The sequence below is a fragment of the Myotis lucifugus genome, unplaced genomic scaffold (genome assembly GCF_000147115.1).
Source record: "Myotis lucifugus unplaced genomic scaffold, Myoluc2.0 scaffold_60, whole genome shotgun sequence".
Classification (NCBI taxonomy): domain Eukaryota; kingdom Metazoa; phylum Chordata; class Mammalia; order Chiroptera; family Vespertilionidae; genus Myotis; species Myotis lucifugus.
Genome location: NW_005871108.1, coordinates 5,992,250 through 6,014,042, shown reverse-complemented (window position 1 = coordinate 6,014,042; position 21,793 = coordinate 5,992,250). Strand labels below are relative to the sequence as shown.

The following is a 21,793-nucleotide window of genomic DNA, read 5'->3' as shown; positions in this document are numbered from 1 at the left end:
GCTTTCAGAGAGCAGAACCGAGAGCTGCTGAGAACACACTGGGTTAGGGAGTCAACCCCTGGTGGTACAGCTTGGGCCTCATCAAGGTAATTTCCTATCCTAGAGTATTCGTCCAACATTTGCCCAGAACTTCAGAACTGCCAGGGATCAGTAAGTCTCTGAATTCCTTTTCTCTTTTTTGTGAACAGGAGTGTGAATTGCAGTTATCTTGTCTCTATTTCACCAATGTATGCTGGATGTGTGGAGAGTTACGGGTAGGAGGTGGACAACTGTCTCTTTAGATTTTAGATCACTCAATCAAGAGGAGTCACATCCAGACCTGACATAAGTCATGAGATCTTGATGTTACGATTGGATGAAACTTGGGGGTGGGTGGGGGGTGGTCTTGAGGATAAATGTATTTTCTAAGTCAATATGGCCAAGAGAGTGGACTGTAGTAGATTGAATTATTGATCCTGATTCTTCACTCCTTTGCCATGTAAATACAGTTTCTGACACAAAGGTGGGAGGTACTTTTCCATCCCTTGTCTTTGAACTCAGTCATATGACTTACTTTAGCCAATAGCATTTTGGCAAATATTATACAAGCAGGGGCCTTGAAATGTGCATGTATAGCTAGACTTGCTCTCTGGTGCTCTTGCCATCACCATGAGAATATGCCCTGGGTAGGCCACTGATCACAGGAGGACCCTTCAGCCACAGAAGCAGAGCTGTCCCAGTTAATTCACAAACTTGGGAGCAAGAAATAAATGTTAACTGTTGTATCATACCGATTTTGTGGTTGGTTGTTATACAGTACTACTCTAGCAATAGCCCCCCTAGATCTGCCCCCCTGCAAATACAGGAACCCAAATAGTTCTGAGACATGTAGCCCATCATCCATCCTCAGCTCGTTCATGAATGATTGGTGTCGGGGAAGATTAGTGAATGGGGGTTTATTTGAAGAAAATTGCTAGGGTGCTATATGTCCCCCCAGGCCCACTTTGTACTTAGAGAATTTCTCATGGGCCTGATGATGTGGAAAATCTGATCATGTACCCAAGGCTCCTATGGGGACTGTAGAGGACTGGGAGAGCCTGGCAGGGATCCTCTGGATTTGAAGGCCATAGAACCTGGGCCTTTAGAGGTCACTTGCTTGTAGACCTCTAAAATGGAATGGCTGGCAGGGCTACCTATGTGTGACAGCAGTTCTAGAAGGAAGGCTGTACTTTCAGAGCAGACCAATCCATGCTTTCAGAGTGCTGCAAGGCAAAGGCCTCATTTCACATGGGTTATGTGGGAGCCAAGGAAGAAAGCAGGGCGGGAGCTGTCTTCAGAGAATTCTGCCCAAGTGGCTGCCTGGCAGGGCCAGGCCCCCTAGCAAAAAGAGGCTGAGTGGGGAGGAGGGGGACCACTGGATGGAGAAACAGTGGGCTGGAGGGACATCACCCATGTCAGAAAAGAAGGCACCATGTGGCCCTGCAGGATAGGAGAAACTCCAAAAGCACCACATAGGAGAAAGAGCCAGCATACAGCATCTGCACTAGCTACCTCGCCCTCCCACCTGGAGGGACCAGAAACGGCCACTGGAGAACAAGGAACAGAGAAGGCATTGACTACCACGCCCAGCTGCAGGTGCACGAGATGCTGAGGTAGACAAGTTTGAAATGAGACCAGACTGAGCTCTTAATACCTGCAAAGGAGACTGTTCCTTAAGGTTTAAAAGTGGCTGGATATAGTTCAAGGATCTGCCCATGCATCACCCAGGCAACAGGTAAACAAAGTGGATTCTTGCTCTGCCCCCCTGAAAAGACCAGTTCGTTCAGTCAACAAGCTGGTTTCCTGTGTGTAGACTATCCACAGGATTCAGGTTCATTTATGAACACCAAACACCAATTAAGTACTTGAAACAGCTGTCTCTCTTTTGACAACAATCCAACACCAGTTGCCTTCAATTGTTAGGAAGCTCATAGTCCAGTCTGATAACAGCTACCACTTGTCAGCTCCTAGTGCTTGCAAGGCCCTGATAAACACTTTTTACACTCAGTCATAATTTCATCTCCCCAAGGGCCTCCTAGGGTCTGGCTTATGCCCCAATTTACTATTTATAGATGGGGAAACAGGCTCAGGGAGAGAACCAGCTAGCCAGAGTAACCTCAAAGCTCTCTCTATTGAACCAGATATTGTGCTATGATTTTCCGTGGCCTTGATTTTGTTGATTTTCATGGCTTGTTCTGTGATACAGGTTCTCTTCTTACCCTGATCCTGCATGCGTTATCGCCAGAGGATTTAGAACAAGTATCAGGAAGGGTATGAGAGAAACCTGCAAACTCACGCCTTTTGAGAAGGCTCAATGCAGATCCCATCCTCTCCCAGAAGGCTCTGCCTTCTCTGGAGGGCCCTGTCCACCCCACAGGTTTGCATAACGGAACTAATCCAAACAGGCGCCTAGAACTTCAGTGAGCCCAGCCCACCAGTAGGTGGCTGCTCTGAGCCAGGGCTGCTCATTGACAGCCACTGGCAACCAAGTACTTCCCATTAGCTGGGGCCTTCTCCAGCCCCCTCCCCCGGGCCACCAGTGCTGGCATCTGCCGCTGTGACCCCCATTTGAGCACCAATTCGCCAGTTGGTGAGTAGTTCAGCCCCCAGGCCTCCTGCTTTGCTCCTAATCATCCCTCCAATCCTGGCCAGCCCACCGCGAATTCCTCCCCAGCATTTCCCACTGGCTGCCCCTGCCCTGAGCAAAGCAAAACAAAACCCTTCCCCTCAACTCGGTACTCACTCGGAAGCGTGCGACTGTTGCTGAGGCTACTGGTGCTGGGTGGTGGGGAGAGGGACTGCAGGGAGACACTGTCCTCCTCCTGAGAGCAGCCCGCCTGGATGGCGCGCAGGTAGCTGTGGCTGCGGGAGCGGAAGTAGCTCGGCAGCGGCAAGTCAAGCGCCTCCGCCGCTGTCGACTCTGCTTCGCTGCAGGCCGACTCGCAGGCCGCCTCATACTGGTCGCTCAGATCCGCCTCCCGTACCTGTCCAGGCAAAGGCAGGCGTCAGGGGCCAGCTCTGCTCACCCAGGGCCGGGCTACTGTGTGGCTGGCTCAGGTGCTGGGCTGTGGAGTCTGTGGGGCCGCAACCCAGCCCCCGCCCCCCTCCCCCATCTCAGAATGGGATGAGCAGATGAGCCCTTGGAGATACACAGCCCTTCTCATTTCCCCATCTCTACAATGGAGGAGAAACTGTTAAGGACAGTTTCCAGGATATTAACTAGATTATACCTGTGTGTCCACACTGATGGACAGATAGATTTTGCGGCCACATATAAATTTAGTAGGGGAATGTATGCTATAATAAATTGTTTTTTTTTTTTAATTTTTTTTAAATATATTTTATTGATTTTTTACAGAGAGGAAGGGAGAGGGATAGAGAGTTAGAAACATCGATGAGAGAGAAACATCGACCAGCTGCCTCCTGCACACCTCCCACTGGGGATGTGCCCGCAACCAAGGTACATGCCCTTGACCGGAATCGAACCTGGGACCTTTCAGTCCGCAGGCCGACGCTCTATCCACTGAGCCAAACCGGTTTGGCAATAAATTGTTTTTTAAAAAAAAATATTTTTATTGATTTAAGGGAGGAAGGGAAAGGGAGAGATAGAAACATCAATGATGACAGAGAATCATTGACCCACTGCCTCCTGCACGCCCCCAACTGGGGATCGAGCCCGCAACCCGGGCATGTGCCCTTGACCGGAATTGAGCCCAGGGCCCTTTAGTCTGCAGTCTGACGCTCTATCCACTGAGCCAAACCAGCTAGGGCTATAATCAGTTATTAATGTCTGCTCGGAATGCTGGAGTGAGGGGTGCCAATAGGTGTGCTAGATATTTACTACCTTAAAATTTATAGATATTTACCATCTATAAAATGGGCGTTAATTACAGACCAAATTTTATAGGATTGTCATCAAGATTAATGAGATAACTCATACCACATGCAGTGAGGGGAAGACACTTACCAGGGGAACCCAGTGAGTAAGTGCAGAATCAAACACTCCAAATGTATATTTAAGGAAGATTAATCCAGCCCTGGCATACAGAGTGGATACTGGGGAGGGGTCTGGAATGGAGGGAGAGGCCAGAGATGAAACTGCTGGGATAGTCTGTTGAGAGAACTTAAGACCGGACCAGGGTAGTGGCAGTGAGGACAGATTAGTGATGCCTGCCATGGGCAGTGTGGAGAATTCCAGAATGGCTGCTATTTCCCATCTCTCATCTAATTCATTCTCACCTAGATGGCTTCTAAGTGTTCTTCCAAAGATGACTGATGAAGATCCTACAAATCTGCAGCTGGAGGTGTGAGCACAGAGGGTCCTCACCATACATACAGTCTTCAAGGATTCTAGAAGCATCTGCCTGACTCATGTTTTGGGTCATGTTGGTAACTGGGGATCACAGAGTATAAGCTGAGGAGTCAGCTGGCCAAAAAGGGACACTGGATGGAGGTCCTGGGGGAGGCCTGGGGCTACAGGGGAGGGAAGCCCATGACTGAGCACCATGTGAAGGAAAGGATGGAGCTGGGCCTGGGCCAGCTCTGCTCTGGACCGGACTGTGTGATCTCAGGTCATCCCTATTCTCTGGGTCAGTGTTTCTCCATCTAAATGAAATGAAATGCCTGTGTACTTGTCTGACTGCATCAAGTAAAATGACATCGCCCAATTGCAAGCATATGTTTGGAAAGGTCTGAAGCTGTTACAGTAGTAACCATGTGTGGCTATTTAGGTTTAAATTAATTAAAATTAAATAAAAAATTCATTTCCTTATTCACATTTCACTTGCTCATGCTACCTTATTGGAGAGCATGGGTTACAGAACAATCCTATCACTGCAGAAGTTCTACTGGGTAGTGCTGATAAATTAAAAGGCAGTGTGGCATATTCAAAATGCAGGGGCTAGTAAAGAGAGATAGGTGTTTATCTTCCAACGCTGCCACCTGAAATATACTGAGAGGCCCTTGTGATTGCCAAGGGCAATGAGGTCTTGCTTTGGGATTTCACAGTAATGGCTCAGCTCTGGAGCTAGACTGCCAGGGTTTCAGTCCCTGGTTCATAATTTCCTCACAATACGAATGTGGGCAAGTCATTTAACTGTTCAGTGCTTCAGTTTCCCCATCTATAAAATGGAGGCTAACACTGCTTTCAGCCTTTTGGCTAAGATCAAGGGTATAACATGGGGACTAGTTATAGACCAAATTTCATAGGATTGTTATCAAGATTAAGTGATATAATTAATATCACAGATTTAGAATAGTGTCTGGGAGAGTAAGCACCTGCTAACCTGTACCTAGGATAATGGGCAGCTCTGTGGGGTGAGTGCAAGGATTTGTAAGTGTTGGTTAAGATGCTTGCAAGCTCTGGCGGGTCGGGGGGGTCACCTGGTCAGTGCTGGTGGCATGTGTATCACTGAGGACACACTGTGTGCAGGGAACTGCCCTATGGGTTGCCTGGCCTACTGTGGACTCCCAAAAACCTTTGAGGATAATGTGACATCGGGGTGGGAGGCACATAAGGCATCCATGTCTGGCATCAGGCAATACGGGGCCCAGTCCTAGTTAGTTCTGCCTCTGTAGAATGTGGCCTTAGACAAGTCCCTTGGCTACTCCTGGGCACAATGAGGGGCTGAGCTCAGAGCACCTTTCCTGCTCTAGTTTCTGGTCTTGGGGCTTGGAGGGAGGAGAGGGTCAATGGGGGGGAGTGTAGGAGAGGGCCACTTCCAGGGGCAGGATGAGTGTGCTTGGTAGGGAAGCACCCTTACCAAAGACAATATCAGGACTGGCCCCGCCTCCATCAACTTTAGTAAAATTGAAAAGTCTCTGCATTCAGAAAGTCCCAACATCTTTAAAGGCCCCAAAAGGAGAAAAGTTAGGGCATCTCGGGGCTGAGGTCAATACCACCAGCCCCCAGCCTGTCCAAATAAAATAGTCTGCCCAGGATTTTCCCCAGCGTTGGGGGAGGTGAGGAGGGAGGGAGCCAGAAGACTCAGGGAATGCTTCCCCTTGTCCTGGAGTTATTTCTTACCCTATCATAGAACCTCACCCATTCTTTCCTATTCTGGGGAGGAGGAAACAGGCATAGAGAAGTGAAGCAATAGGGCCAAGGAGTGGAAGGTCAAGGCGCCAACATGAGCCTAGACTCCACCTTCATTGGAGGTGGCTTTCCTGGTGCTGGCTCTGCTTTTACCTGTTCAGGCTGGGAGCTAGGACCACCCAGATGCCAGGCCTAAGACCCAGCTCTGGATTCTGGGATTGGGGTATGAAAAAATGGTAAACATACTGACCTGCTGCTCATGGCCAAACAACTGGGGGATCAGGGAGGCCTGTCCGAAAATCTGTAGAAAGAGAAGGGGAGGGTTATGGGGAGACCAAGGCTGGGGCTGGGGTGGGTTGTTCAGGCTCGGCTGCAATAGAACTTGTGGCTGGCTGGTCTAACCTCCTCCTCAGATTGGCTGTAGCCCAGGTGCTAGGAGGTCTCACTTGGCTTCCTCCAGGGATGGGAGGCTCACTCCTTCAGGGAATTTGTAATGTGCTGTTTACACTTCTTTCTCCTGGTCTGGCCCCTGGCACCATGGATGCCCTGTCTGCTGCCTCTTACCTGGCAGGCATCCCCCAGGATCTGTAGTTTAGGGACAGAGCCCAGAGCCTTCTCTTCCCTGGTCAGGGCCTGCACAGTCCAATGCCTGGTGGGACAAGCTCTCTCGGACAGGAATTAAGGCTGCAGAGACACAGCTTAGAGCTGACAAATCTCTGACTTTGGCTCAGGTCGCTCAAGCTTCTGGAGGTGAATGTTTGGGGGTTCAGAGGACCCTATACTAGGACAGAGCTGGGGCTAGTCAGGGGGTAATAGGAGAGACCTGCTGGGGTCCCCAGCCTGGCTGATATCTGTGCCTTTTTGTGTAGCTAAAGGACAAAAATGTTCCAAGTGCCAGGGCCAGGCAGGGGATGAAGATGGGTGTGAGAGAGAGACAGACAGACCCAGAGAGAAACATGGAAATGAGACACACTAGAGTCAGAGAAAAATGTGAATGACGTGAGAGAAAAACAGAGGGAGACAGGTACAGACAGGAAGACTGAGAGCCGAGAGAAGAGAACATGATAGAATGGGAGAGACAGGGAGGGAAGCTGTCCATCCAGCACACACCTGCATGCCCTGTGCCCCGTACTGGGGACACTGTGGGGAACAAGCAAGGCCCTCACTTTTAGGAAGCTCTCAGTCTTAAGAGTGAGACAGATATTAAGTAAAGAAGTAAACAAATGTAATGCTAGATCGTGGTAAGTGCTGCCAAGAAAATGAAGCACTTTACACGAGAGGGCAGGCCCCGCTGAGGAGGTGACATTTGAGCCAAGACCTGAAATGCAGGGAAGAGTCAGCTGTGCAAAGATTTGAGAGGAGAGTGCTCCTGGGAGACGCAATAGCAAATGCAGTGGCCTGGGCAGGGATAAGATGTGTAAGGAGCAGAGAGGAGGCCAGTGTGGACGGAGCAGGGTGAGTCACAGAGCAAACTGAGATCATGTCCCAGAGGGAGGCAGGGCCTCACGGGACCCAGTAAGGACTCTGGCTCTCACCTGGGTGTGGTGGGAGCCATGGGAGGGTTTGAGCAGGGGTATGGTGTGATCTGACTTTAGTCTTTCACTGTATATTTCTTTTTTTTATTTTTATTGATTTCAGAGAGGAAGGGAGAGGGAGAGAGAGATAAAAACATCAATGATAAAAGAGAATCATTGATTGGCTGCCTCCTGCATGCCCCATACTGGGGATTGAGCCCACAACCTGGGTATGTGCCCTGACTAGGAATCAAACCTTGATCTCCTGGTTCATAGGTCAATGCTTAACCACTGAGCCACGGTGGCCAGGCCATTGTATATGTAATTTTAAAAAATTATTGATGAGAGAGAGAGAGAGAGAGAGAGAGAGAGAGAGAGAAAGAGAAATATCTATTTGTTTCACTTATTGATACAGTTATAGGTTAACTCTTGAATGTGCCCTTACTGGGGATTGAACCCCAAACCTTGGCATATAGGGATGGCATTTTAACTAATTGAGTTACCTGGCCAGGGCCTGACTTAAGTCTTTTAAAAGCTCTCTCTGGCCACTGAGACCACACTGGAGGTGGCAGGCATGGAGGCCAGGACAACTATTCAGGTAAGACTTGGTGGGGCCAGGATGAGGGTGGCAGAGGGTCCCATGTCTGGGATGCTGTACCCCTCCCCACACCTGAGGTCAGTCTCCTTGGAGTCTGGGAATGACAATCTGAGGTTGGGGGCCTGGGAAAGGTTTGGCCAGACTAGGAATAATGGAGTGTTGAGGAGTTGGGGGTTCCAAAGCCTTCTGATTCTAAGCAGTCCATTAGCCTGGGCCATGGGACTGCACACAGAGAGAAGGTTGGGTCTGCATCTGGCTGCCCTCGCTGCCTTGCTGTACCACTATTGGCCGGGGTATGCTCTCTCTGGGCCTTGTCTCCAAGTCCACTCCATGGGGGAAGCCCTCAAGCCTTGGCTAGTCCCACCTTTGCAAACTCTAAAGTACTGAACACCTGGCAAGGGCTGGGATCCAGAGGTGGGTCTGACAGCTCTGGATTCCTACCCAGCTTTGCCTCCTCCTAGCTGTGTGACCTCACCTCTCTGAGTCGCAGTATCCTCATCTTTGAAATGAGGATAAGAATAATAATGCCCCCTCTGGGGGTGGCTGTGAGGGTTCGAGGAGCTGAGAATTAAAAGTGCAGCACCGTATGCTTATTGCTGTTAGTAGTCCAGAGTGGAGAAGCAATTTGTGTGAAGTCACACAGCAAGAAAGCGATAAGCACCATAAAGGTAGCTACCCTTTGCTGGGCACTTTATGTTCATTATTATCTCATTGATTCCTCACGACCTGTTGAAATAGAAATTACCACCCTCTTGTGGTAAATCAGGGAACATGCTCTGGGAGGAAGCGACTTGTTCTGGGTTCCTCTAGTCAGAGACAAGATGGGACCCAAACCCAGGTCTCCAGTTCCCTAACCTCAGGGCTCCTGCGTCTACAGCCATGGTGTGGGCCCTCCCTCAGGACCCAGCTTAGGCCATGCAATGTCAGGCCCTGTGACTGCTCACCAGCCACAGGACAGTCAGTGGGACAGAGAGACACACATAGCTAGCTCCGAGAACAGACTAAACAGAAGCACAATGCAGACCACTCAACAGGGGTTGGGCGTTGATGTGTGTCCCCCTGGGTGAGAGGGGGGGGGCTCTGTCTGTCAAGCACACTGTCCTTCTGGCTGCCCACCACCCTCACCTGGCTGATGCAGCTGGAGTCATTGAGGCTGTCGCTGATGGGGTTGTAGTCTTCCTCCCAGCTCGGACACTTGGAGGGCAGCAGCATGTCCACGGAATCCAGGCGGTCCAGACTCCTGGTGGGGGTGGGGAGCAGACAGGGCTCAGCTCACCCACTGTTCAGCCTGGGAAACTGAAGCTCAGAGGGGGAAAGACTAGCCAAGGTCATCAAATGGCAGAGAGAAAAATGGAGGTCACTGCCAGCCCGAGTAATGGTGTGGTGGTGGTTGGGCAGTGAGCAAAGGGGAGCACTCCTCGCCTTTGGAGGCCTTGTGAGGCTGGCAGGTGCAGGAAGTACACACTTGTCATGCCCGCTGCAGCCGTGAGGTGGCAGCATAAGCTTGCGTTTGACCGTTCCAATCCTGAGGTGGCCCACACCAGCTCAATGCTACAGTCCCCTCCCTTGCAGGTCTGGGGCAATTCCAGGGGCTGGACAGAGGAGGTGGGGGCAAGACCCCACAGCATTGATCTCAGACTAGGGCTGCCCAAAGGGCCTCAGTTTCAGCAGGATGATCAGGTGGCCTCCACCAGGTCCCTGAAGACTCACCAATTCTCTCCATGGCCCCTGTTCTTCAATCTTTCTCACATCTACCTGACCCTGCTTCTGCCCCCTCCTACCCCTCACTACTCTGGGGACAAGGTCCAAGCAGCCAACAGCTCAGGCTCTTGCTATAGACGGGCTTGAATTGGAGTCCAGCTTCCTCACTGGGTGACCCTGGACAAGTCATCACCCTTGTTTAAGCGTCAGTTTCCTCGCCTATTAAGTGGGAATGACACTGTGGGTGCCTGCGGGGCTGTGACGAGGAGCATTCAGTGGTGCGGATTAAAGTGCACTGGGGCAGTAGACCCCAGAGTACAGCAAGTGCTAGCAGATGGTCCTCAGTACTATTTCTGCTACCATTATTGATTGATTTCCTCTTATTCAAGGCCTCTGCCCTGGTCCTAACCACCTCTCCAACATCAGTGTCCATTGGTCATTCATAGAATTGTGGGGTCTCAGGCCTAAAAGCTAGCTCAGCCCTCTCACTTAAAGATGGGGAAAATGAGGCTCAGAGAGGGACTGACCTGGGACTGGCCAGTAGTGTCCTGAATTCCCTCCAGCAGACCATTCCCTGCCTCTGTCCCAGCCCGAGAGACTCCTGGCTTCTCCCCTCACTGCCTCAGTCCTGCTGTCACCTGGCCTGTCTTTCCTCTGTCTCAGTCCTCCCAAACTACCTCCTCCATGAAGCCTGGGTCCATGCCCCCAGTAATTGGGGAACTAGGACTAAGCTTGTTTTCTTTAACTCTTCCTAGTCTTTCTTTTGTTTGTTTCTGACTTGCTTCTGTTTTTCTTCCTCAGTGGACTTTGAATCCCCTATACCAAGTTTCACCCGTTTTGTACTCATTCGATAGACTTTCCTTAACTTGCCTCTCATTCTTTTCTGTTCTAATCCCCATGGCGACTTCTGCATGTGAATGCCTCACCTCTTTCTCTAACATTTTAATTGCTGCTTTCTGTGTGCATATGTTTCATTTGTTCACACTTTCACGAACTCTTCCAAGTCTTAAAGCAACAGGATAAGGCTTGAATAGTGGAATTGCAGGAGGGTGATGGGACAGGTGAAGGCTGCCTATCTCTCTTGACTTCTGGATCCTCCCTCCTTCCCAATCTTGGAGCTCACCCCAGGGGTCCATTACAGAGGGATGGGCAGAGGGGCCTCTGACCTTTCCTGGGCAGTGCTAACATAAGTGGTGACCTTGGTTCTCCTCGCCTGAAGTAAAGTGTTCCCTGGGGCAGGTCCTCTGTGAGAGTGGAATTCGCCTGGGGACGGCACTCCTAAGGGCAGGGTTTACCTGGGCCAGTCAGAGTCAGGCTTTCCTGGTTTACCAAAGGATGAGGCTCACCTGTGGCCAGACCTTAACTGGGAGGTGGGGTGAGGGGGGGGGGTGGGGAATTATGAGATGGTTCACCAAATGGAGGGGCTTTCCAAAGTCAACTCATCCAAGTGCAAGGGCCAACCTGAGGACGGGCATCTCAGGAAGGAGGCTAATGTGAAGGCGGGTTCACCTAGCGTAGGTGAACCGTTTGGATGGTTGTGGGCTCGGGTTCACCTGGATCTGAGACAAGATTCATCTGTGGGATTGGGCTCTCTGGGGGCAGCCGAAAGGGAGGAAGGCGAGGTTCCCAGGGATGGGGCATAACTGTGAGGGGCTCACTTAGGGGTAAGGCTTACCTGTGAGCGGGGCTGGTAGGAAGCGTGATGAGGCTTCCCCAGGGAAGAATTCCTGTGCGGGCAGGGCTCACCTGAAGGGGCGGAGCTCCAATGAAGCCGGGTTAACCTGTGGGTGGGGCTTCCACGGGCGGGGCCGGGGCTCAGGTGAGAGCTGAGATCTCCTGGGGCCCGATTGGACGTGATGGACTAGAGGCCTCCTAGGGGCGGGGCTTCGGGGCAGGGCTTGCCTGGGGCGGGGCTCTAGGGGGAGGGACTGCGCGTTCACCTGCGCGGGTTGCTCTGCTCTCCCAGCGACTGCTGCGTGGCCCGCAGGTAGCTCTGGCGCCGCGCCGCAGTCTTGGGTGAGGGCTTGGGGCTGCCGCCGGAGTCGTCGCTGTCCTCGTCGCCCATGGCCTTGATGTAGCTGCCGCTGCGCATGCGTCGGCAGGGGATGTGGCCCTCCGTTGTGGTGTCCGCATCGTGCGGGGACAGCAGTGCGGCGCTCCACTCGCCGCCACCGCCGCCGGGCACCTGGGGATGGGAGGAACGGCCTCAGCACAGACACTTCCAGGGAAGCCCCGGCCGCTCAGCCTCGGGCTCCCCAGCTCAGAGAGCTCAGCCTTTGGTGCTGGGCATTGCCATGGAAGCAGCCCGGGCTGGGAAGGATGGCCGGGTTCCAGAGCCGGCTCTGCCACACCTTCTCTATGGGCCGTACATACGCAAGTCCCTGCCCATCTACGACCTCAGAGTTCTCCATGGATCCAGGCGGGGTGCCCCAGCAAAACTGCCCAAGGATGTATGCTCACAAAGGCCTCCACCGCAGCTACCTTCCTGAGTAGCCAGTGTTCCGTCACCTCCCCTGCTATCTCAGCGGGTGGCTTTTGATCCATCCCACTGCACAGATGAGAACAGCAGGCCTGAGGGAGGTCCCCAGACCTGACACCAAGAGCCCCGCCCTAGGATGGGAGAGAACGATGGCATATCAGTATGGGGGTTGCACCCTCCAAGCCGATCACAATCCCTCATCCCACAGGTCAGTAAACTGAGGTACTGGAGAGCTGGCTTCCAGGATGGAGCAGCCGCTGGGTAAGCTGGGAAAGGGGCTCGGTTTTACCTTCTGAACCTCGGGCATCCCACCTGTGGAAGGGGTTGTGATAAGGGCAAGTGAGATCACAGCTGTGAGGCAGTCAGTCCACAGTGGTTACAGTGGCAGAAACCAACAGAGGGGAACCCCTCTGTCCTTCTAAGGCCAGGCTCTGCTCCAGGGCTGCACTCACAGCCTACACCCCTCATTCATCTAATACACACATGTACACGCAGTGGATGTTCACCTCGTGATGGATGAGGATGCATATCTCAGCACTTACATGCACCTCAGTGCCAGCACAGAGTAAACAGGCCTTGCCCTGTGTACATATCTGAGAGCAAGCATACTTTCCCATACACACCCATCTCACCAAGGATGCACCCCAGTAGCCCCTACATCATGTGTACACCCTCAACACGTATACAACGTGAACCCGGAGCATACTCACACACCTCACATACATGCTTGCCACCATTGCACCATGGACACATCTCAACATGTGCCCAGATCACCATATCTTTTCCTCAACACATATATAGGACACACCCTCACTAGGTCTATACTTCACCATGGATGCCCAGGTATGCATATTTCCCAGTGTACACAACATATCCATTCTTCACTAGGTACACAAATGCACACTCCCCAAATCAGCATGGCTGCACAGACACCATAAATACCACATTGCCAGTGGCCAATTCCCAGCTGAGGGAGGGACGGTCCCTCTCTGGACTCCCACCCTAGGGACTCCCTTCAGCCTTCTCAAACCCCTTTCCCCGGCTGACTACCCAGACAGTCACGAGAGCCTGTATATTTTATCCCTAAACCATTTGCTAGTCCAGCCTCCTTACCTCTATCTGTCCCTGGGAACATGGCCTTGTATATTTCTGCTCAAAATGTGTTGCAACCATAACCCCCACCCATATCTCTCCCTGTATGTAAGCAGGCAGCGCAGCCTCAGGGCCTGCAGGCTCACCCTTTCATGGTGTTTTGGAAGCATTTTCACATGATCAGACCAACCATACCATTTTGAGAGGGAGCCAGGTCACCCAAAACTCTTATATTTCTAAACTAGGAAGTGGATTGAGAGCATTAAAAGCCTTAAATATATAAAGTACTACCTAGATTTCATTTTCTCCCTATTAAAAAAATAGCCTTTCTCCCCCTTAGTCTCACTGTCTTTGGAATTTTATATAGAATGACAAGAACTCGGGGCTTTGTCAGACTTTGATGTTCATTGGTTCAAAATGCATCTAATGTATTCCCAAAGCCTGGCCAGGCCTGCACTGGCATATCCTCCCCTCCCCCAAGGTATGCCAGCTCATTACCTATAGAAGCAGCTCCTTCCATCTTGACATGTACTTAAAATCTGCTTCCTCTAACTTCCACCCACATCTTGGGCTCTGCCATCTCCCTGCCCTTGAGAAACCTGGGGGATGTGTGGCAGCGGAGATGTCTGAGCTTTCTGCCTCTTTCCTTGAGTGTGGTGTTGGTGCACAAGTGCCTCCATAAACATTCGCGTTTGAAAGAATAAAGCTAGTCCCCCAAACTGGGTTAGGGCCTCTGCACTCCTGTAGCCCTCCATGCTTCTCCCCAGAACATCCTGCTCACATTGACATGTCTGTTCAGGTGTCTCTCTCCAAGCATCCTGACAATCGGGGCTATGTCTTATTTATTTCTAGCTCTGTTCATTTAAGTGTCCGTCTGTTCATCGACCCCTCTCTCCTTCACATTTCCCGAGTACTTCCTCTATGCCAAACCCTGTCCTGGGCCTTGGGGACATACAGCTGCACCAGATCTGGTCCCTGTCCTCCAGGAGCCCAGTCTGGTGGGAGTAGCAAGCAGGAGGCTGGTAATTAGAACACCATGCAATTGCTCCTATGAGGTGGGTAGATGGCACAGCTTCCAGATTTGTCTTCTACGGGGCAGGGACATTTCTAGTTCCCACTCAGGGCTGATCTCAGAAGGGACCTAATCGATGTCTGCTGAGAGCATGGCCAGTGGAAGGAATCCCCTTATGAGCAGGTATCACGGGTCGCCCATTTCCTAGGGGAGTACAGAGGCCTGACTAAAACAACTTTCCAAGTGAATCTGTGACCCAGTTGGACCTCACAACCGTGCCTTCCTCACATCCCTCCCCCACTCTGACCCTTGAAGGGACTCACCTGCAGGTAGTGGTAGGCTAGACCCTGGTGGCAGGATTTGGACTTGAGCAGGCTCTTGTCCAAGGTGGCTGAGGTCTTCTGGCACACCTCGTGGGCGTGGCTGAGGGTCAGAGTGGACCAGGAGCCCCGCTTGACATAGTTGGTGTCAGTGCCCACCCCAAGGCTGGGGCAGGAGGCCGGGGGTGCGGACGGCGGTGGTGGGGCAGTCAGCTCAGTGGTATTGTTCTTGGCGGCTTTGAGCATGTGCCCGCTGATGGTGTTGTAGGCGTGCATAAAGTAACGAGGCTGGCTGCGTTCTGCCTGGCGGCCTAGTGTCATCAGCCCGGAGGCTGGCCCGCTGCTGCGGAAGGCACCGCCCTCCCCGTCCAAGTTGTCATCGGAGCTCCACCAGCCCGAGATGTTGGAGCGGCTGCGCCTTTTGGGCTCCCCAGCCTTGGCCCGCTCCTTGCTCTTGGCCCTCCGGCCCTTGCCGTCCTCCAAGCCACCTTTCTTGCTGCCATTGGCACCGATCTTGCCTGCTGTGCCCTCCATTGAGGGTGCCTTGGTGAAGAAGAGCCTCTGGACCGAGTGGACCAGGTGGCGGATGCGACCAGGACTCTCGCCCCGGGCCTTGGCCTCACCCCGGGGGAACTGGAGAGTGCTGAAGCCATCTCGGTGGATGGGCAGTTGCTTCTCAAACTGGTCCAGGAGGTTGGCGGGCAGCCGGTTGATCTTGGTGGCCTGGGCGTGGCTGGGGAAGGGGCTCTCTTCTGGCACCTCGAAGTGGGAATTGTAGTGGATGCGGGGGAAGGTACTGCTTGGTGGTGGCAGCTGGTTGTTGAGCGGGAAGAGACTATCCCCCGGCAAAGCATTCTGCCCAGGGAAGCGAGCCTCCCGGGCAAAGGCCTCCGTGGGCGACAGCAGGTAGGGGTTGCGGTCAGGCCCTGCAAACAGGGGCTCGTGTGGTGGGTCCAGGCTGTCGGAGAGGTGGCGGGGGCGGCTGTCACCGAGGCCTTTCATGATCTCGGCCCTTGGGGCAGGGCCGTCACCCTAGCGGGGTGCCCGGGTCGCCTCTCCCAGGCAGCGGCTATCCTGGGGAGAGAAGACAGAAAGGGGTCAGCTGGATTTGGAGGGGATAGGGTGTTGGGAAGGTTGCTCTAGGAGGACCACATGAGTGTGAACCTGGGCCCCTGGCCACCTCCCCCAGCCTCAGACATTGTCTCCTGGAGCTGCCCAGGGAGGCTGAGCTCCAGCTGCCCACAGTGGTCACTTGCTTGATAATGCAACCTTCTTCTTCTTTTTTAAAAATATATTTTATTGATTTTTTACAGAGAGGAAGGGAGAGAGATAGAGAGTTAGAAACATCGATGAGAGAGAAACATCGACCAGCTGCCTCCCGCACATCTCCCACCGGGGATGTGCCCGCAACCCAGGTACATGCCCTTGACCGGAATCGAACCTGGGACCTTTCAGTCCGCAGGCTGACGCTTTATCCACTGAGCCAAACCAGTTTCGGCCCCTCTTCTTTTTTTTTAATCCTCACCTGAGGATTTTTAAAAATATCGATTTTTAGAGAGAGAGGAAGGGAGAGAGGGGGAAACATCAATGTGAGAGAAAAATCGATCGGTTGCCTACCGTGTGCACCCTGACTGGGGATCAAACCTGAAACCTAGATATGTGCCCTGACCAGGAATCGCACCTGCAACCTTTTGGTGTATGGGATGATGCTTCAACCGACTGGGAATCAAGTTTGCAACTCAGGCATGTGCCCTGAGCCACCCGGCCAAGGCTGATAACGCTCCTTTCATTGGCTGCCTCTCCTTCCCTGCCTTACGTTCCCCTCCCACACTGAGCTGTCTACTCCTAAATGAAGTACTTGCACTTGGATCCTTGTCTTGGGCATGCGTCTGGGGAACCCCAACTATGACAGTCCCCGAGTCACAGTGATTCTGCCTTGGTTATGTTTCCTGACGGCACCCCCTCTCTGTATGCTCTGCTTCTGTCACTCCTACACTGGGGTCCAGGAAACTTCCTTTTCTCCAATACCTTGTTCATCTTTTGAGTTAGAAACTTAATTCACTTATTGTCTGACTTTCTTATACCTAACAAATGTGTCATTGGAAAGGCGAGTACCCATTTGGCTGCATCTCATAGAGTTCATTTCCCCACAGATTTTTTTCCTCCCTTAAAAAAGAATTAAGGTGAAATTCACATAACATATTAAAGTGTACAATTCAGTGACATTTAGTACATTCACAGTGCTGTGTATCTAGTTCTAAAACATGTTCTTAACCCCAAAAGAAAACGCTATACCAAGTAAGCAATTACTCCCTGTTCCTTCTCCTTCCAGCCCCTGGCAACCACCAATCTGCTTTCTGTTTCTATGGATTTACCTATTTCCCATGGGTCTTATTTTTATTGTGATAAAATACAGAACACAAAATTTGCCACTTTAACCATTTGTAAGTGTACAGTTCAGTGGCATTAATTACATTCACAATGTTGTGCAACTACCATCACCAATGTCCAAACTTTGTTCATCAGCCCAAAGAGAAATTCTATAACCATTAAGCAATAACTCCTTATTCTCTGCCCTCCCCGAGTCCCTGGTGATTTTTAATCTACTTTCTATCTCAATTAATTTGCCCAGTCTAGATATCACATAAGTGGAATCATATAACACTTGTCCTTTTGTTTAAAAATTTTTTTCTTTTAAAAAATTAATTTATTTAGAGAGAGAGAGGAAAAGAGGAATTTGTTGTTCCACTTATTTATGTCTTCACTGGTTTCTTCTTGTATGTGCCCTGATTGGGGATCGAACCCGCAATCTTGGCGTATCGGGATGATGCTCTAATCAACTGAGTTACCCAGCCAGGAACACTTGTCCTTTTGTATCTGGCTTATTTCACTAAGCATACTGTGTTCAAGATTCATCCATATTGTAGCATATATATATCAGAAATTCATTTTTTTAATGGTTGATTAATATTCCATAGTATGTATATGCCACATTTTGTTTGTCCATTCATCTACTGATGGGCATGTGGGTTGTTTCCACCTTTTGGTTTAGGAATAATGCTATAACGAACAATGCATACAAGTACCTGTGTGAGTCCCTGCTTTTGATTCTTTTGGGTATATACCTTGGGGTAGAATTGCTGGGTCATATGGTAATTCTGTGTTTAATTTTTTGAGGAACTGCCAAACTTTTCCACAGTGGTTGTGCCATTTTATATCCCACCAGCAATGTGTGGGGTTCCAATTTCTCCACATACTCACCAATACTTGTTGTTGTTTTTGAATATGTTCTTATTGATTTTAGAAAGAGAAGAAAGGAGAGGGAGAGAGAGATACAAACATCAATGATGAGAGAGAATCATTAATCAACTGCCTCCTGCATGTCTCCTATAGGGGATCAAGCCTATAACCTGGGCATGTGCTCTGACAGGGAATCAAACTGTGACCTCTTGGTTCATGGGTCACACCCAACCACTGAGCAACACCGGCTGGGCCCAACACTTGTTCTTTTCTTTTTTAAATATATCCATTCTAGTAGGTATGGACTGGTATCTCACTGTGGATTTGATTTGCATTTACCTGATAACTAATGATATTAAGCATCTTTTCATGGGCTTATTGGCCATTTGTATATCTCCTTTGGAGAAATGTATATTAAGTCCTTCATTCATTTAAAAAATTATATTATTTATTATTTTTTTAATCCTCACCCAAGGATATTTTTTCATTGATTTTTAGAGAGAGTGAAAGAGGGAAAACAGAAAGAAATATTGATGTGAGAGAAACACATCGATTGGTTGCCTCCTGCACATGCCCTCAACCAGACTCGAACCTGGGACCCTTCTGTCCTCAGGCTGATGCTCTGTCCACTGAGCCAAACTGGCTAGGGCCCTTTATTCATTTTTAATTGGGTGTTCTGTCATTTTTGGTGGTGTTGTAGGATTTCTTTATACATTCTATATATTAAGTCCTTATCAGATACATGATTTGCAAGTATTTTCTCCCATTCTGTCCCTATAGGCTTTTAATAGGTCATGTTTTTCAACTTTTCTGGAACAGCTACTCACTTTCCTTCCTCATTAGCACTGATGGCCTCATTAACACTGATGCAGCCACCCAGCATCCCCTGGCCTGTCAGCTCCACAAAGAACACGAGTCCATGTTCTCATAACCTCCTTGTGGGAAAGAGCTGGTTCTTCTCATCTGAGGGGCAGAGGAATGAGAAAGGATCTGGAGATGGGCAGGCAGTGAATACTGCCCAGGTCTCCCCTTCAGACTGAGGCACTCATATCTCCAGTTGCCAAGAGCACTGGCTGCTGACATTGCATAGCTGGGTACCAGCAGGACTTGCTCTCAGCCAAAGGGAGATGCCTCACCAAGGTCCTGCTCCTTCCCCAGGGACAGCCTGAGTCCAGTATCTGGTTGATGTGTGGGCACCAAGGCCTGGCTGTCTTGGCCAATTCAGAACAACCCTAAGGGCTGTCCCAGCTCCAGAGCTCCCCCTGGGATTAGCTGAGGCCCTTGTTGTACCTGCATTTCCCTTCAACTCCTCCCTCTGCCCAATCCTGCAACCCTCACCTGTCACAGATGTTTCCCAGAGACTTCCCATGCAAACCTCAGGGTGTTTCCTGGCCCTAAAATAGGACATAACTGAGTTCTACTTCTTCCCCTCCTTGCCCTGGGACATTTGGCGATGTAATTACTCCCTCTAAACCTCAGTTTCCTCTTCTATAACTTGAGGTGGTGACTTTTCCTTTTTGAGGTTATGATAAGGATTAGTTGTGGTGCCCTGTAGAGAGCCACTGGCATCTAGGTGCTTGGTAACTAAATATCAGTCACTCTCTCCTCATCACCTCGTAGTGCTTCCTGGGGACAGGTCAAGGCTTCCAGGGGAGGGATACTACACCGCATGGTAGAAAGTGCACACAGTTGGACCTGGATTCAAATCCTGACTCTGCTCTTTACTTGCTGTAGCCTCAGACTGGTCCCTCTCTCTGGCCTCACAGTCCATCTCTAAGCAGTAGGGGGTTTGAGTGAAGGTCGTTTGGATATCCCGTCACACTGATTCCCTCTGAGCTTTCTTGGTCAGGGTTCCTGAAACCCTGGGTGTCAGTCCCTCAGCCACCCAACACCCAGGGGTGATGGGAACCTTACCTTGGGGAGGTCTTAAAATAGGCAGGCCTTGGCCTTGCAGGGAAAGCAGTTGGCTGCCTCAGCTCCCTTTGTCTCTGAGCTATAGTTAGGCCCATCCGGGTGCCCATAATTACCTCTCATTAATATAAGCCTCATTGCCCTCATGGAAATGTGGAGAAAACCAGTGAAGCTGCTGCCTCCCTGGGAGCCCTTGCTGCTCCATGGTGCCTCTGTGTCGGCAGCCGCCACTCTCATCTGCACAGTGGGGCCTCCTTGCCCTATCCCAGCTCATCCTGGAGCCAGAGTTGGCCTGTGAGCATGGGAGAGCCAATCAGGGACAAGGCTAGGGACAGAACTCAGCATGAACCAAAACCCGTCTGATTGTGTTCTCTCCCTAATTTAGAACCTTCGGTGGATTTTCTTCCCTCCTCAGTCCAAACTCCTTGGTATGACTGTCAAGACCCCCAAACTGATTGAACGCAACCCCCTTTTCAGACATTACCAATCCCATTTGTCTTCTTCACAGCCCCTCCCTTTAATCAGCCCAGATGTCTTATGATTTCCTACTCATATCTTTTGTAGTTGGTGCTACTAGAAAGGCTGGTTTTGTCTACGGCTGCATTAACAGAGATAGTCCAAATGAAGGGAGAGGATAGTCCTGTATAATGTTGAGTGCTGTTGTTAAGAGAAAGACAGACAACTAGAGTGGGGCGTGGGAGGGTGAGCTGAGTGATGAAAGGCTGGAAATGATGTGGGTGGAATGGCCAAACATTCTAGTATGTTCACAGCAGTCCCTGGAGGACACAGCCACTGCATAGGCCTCTGAAGGATGAAATGTGGAAAGGAAAGGATGGGCTCGCTGGGGCCTCCAGAGCCTTGGTGCTGCCTAGGATAGGGGAAGGGGTAGAGGTAGAGAGGGGCAGGTGTGACTTCATCTCTGGGTACCCATCCCATTTTCCTCCCACATCTCTTGCCACACGTGCTCCATTGCTTGCTGGCTTCTCCTCCTCTGACCTCTAAACGCTAGAGGAACTGTGTGCTCGGCTTCTCTCTACACTCTTTCCGGCTGATCTCATCCAGACTCGTGGCTTAAACACCACCTATACCTGACAACTCCTAAATTTACATCTTCCGCTCTCTCTCTCTCTCAAATACCCGACGCGTATCTCTAACTGCCTCCTTGACATCTTGCGGTGGTGTCTGGCAGGTCCAAAATCAAATGCCTGTTCTCCTGCCTACTCTGACCTGTTCCCCTTACAATTTTCCCAGCTCAGCTCATGATGACATCATCCTCCTGTTTGCTCAGGTCAGAAACTTTGGACTCATCCCTGACTCCTCCTTCTCTCACCCCCACATCCTATTCAACAACAAATCCTTCAAAAACAATTCTACCTTCAACATTTCCCAGAACCTCACCACTTCTCACCACATCCACAGCCCTGCTGGGGCCAGGTCCCCATCGTCTCTCACCCAGATGACAAGACTCCCATGGCTCTCAGGCTAAAAGTCAATCTTCTTATTCCTCTGACTTCTTGCTTCCCAGACCTCATTTCCTGCCCCTGCTCCCTTGGGCTTCCATTCTGTTCCTCGAACAGGGATCGTTAACTCCCATCTTGGGTTTTGCTCTTACTGATACATCTGCCTGAAATGCTCTGTCTCCCCTCTGCCCCCACTACACAAACTCTCCTTCACTCCAAACAAACAGGTCTTGGTGCACAGGCCACCCCTGCAGAGAGACCGACCAAAGCAGCCCCTCACCTGCCAGCCCTCTCTGCGGTATCACCTGGGTTTATGTCTGGAACAGCAGGGACAGGGCCTGTCTTTGTCATTGCTCTGTCACTAGCACCCAGCAAGGACACAGTAGAGGGTCATGAGGCTTTTGCTAAATGAAA

At 50.8% G+C, this 21,793-nt stretch overlaps 1 protein-coding gene across 3 annotated transcripts in view; it reads right to left on the bottom strand.

The window, feature by feature from the left end:
• The window catches only part of DLGAP4 (DLG associated protein 4), a 74,280-nt gene extending 58,495 nt beyond the window's left edge, over window positions 1-15,785 (bottom strand). For all 3 annotated transcript variants that reach the window (XM_023754457.1, XM_023754454.1, XM_023754455.1), the window contains exons 1-5: window positions 14,772-15,785; window positions 11,806-12,050; window positions 9,290-9,404; window positions 6,303-6,353; window positions 2,762-3,002 (exon numbers count right to left, since the gene is read on the bottom strand). In XM_023754457.1, coding sequence (XP_023610225.1) covers window positions 2,762-3,002; window positions 6,303-6,353; window positions 9,290-9,404; window positions 11,806-12,050; window positions 14,772-15,770 — 1,651 coding nt within the window. In that variant the 5' untranslated portion in view covers window positions 15,771-15,785. The remainder of the gene's footprint in view (window positions 1-2,761; window positions 3,003-6,302; window positions 6,354-9,289; window positions 9,405-11,805; window positions 12,051-14,771) is intronic.
• Between the last annotated feature and the right edge of the window lie 6,008 nt (window positions 15,786-21,793).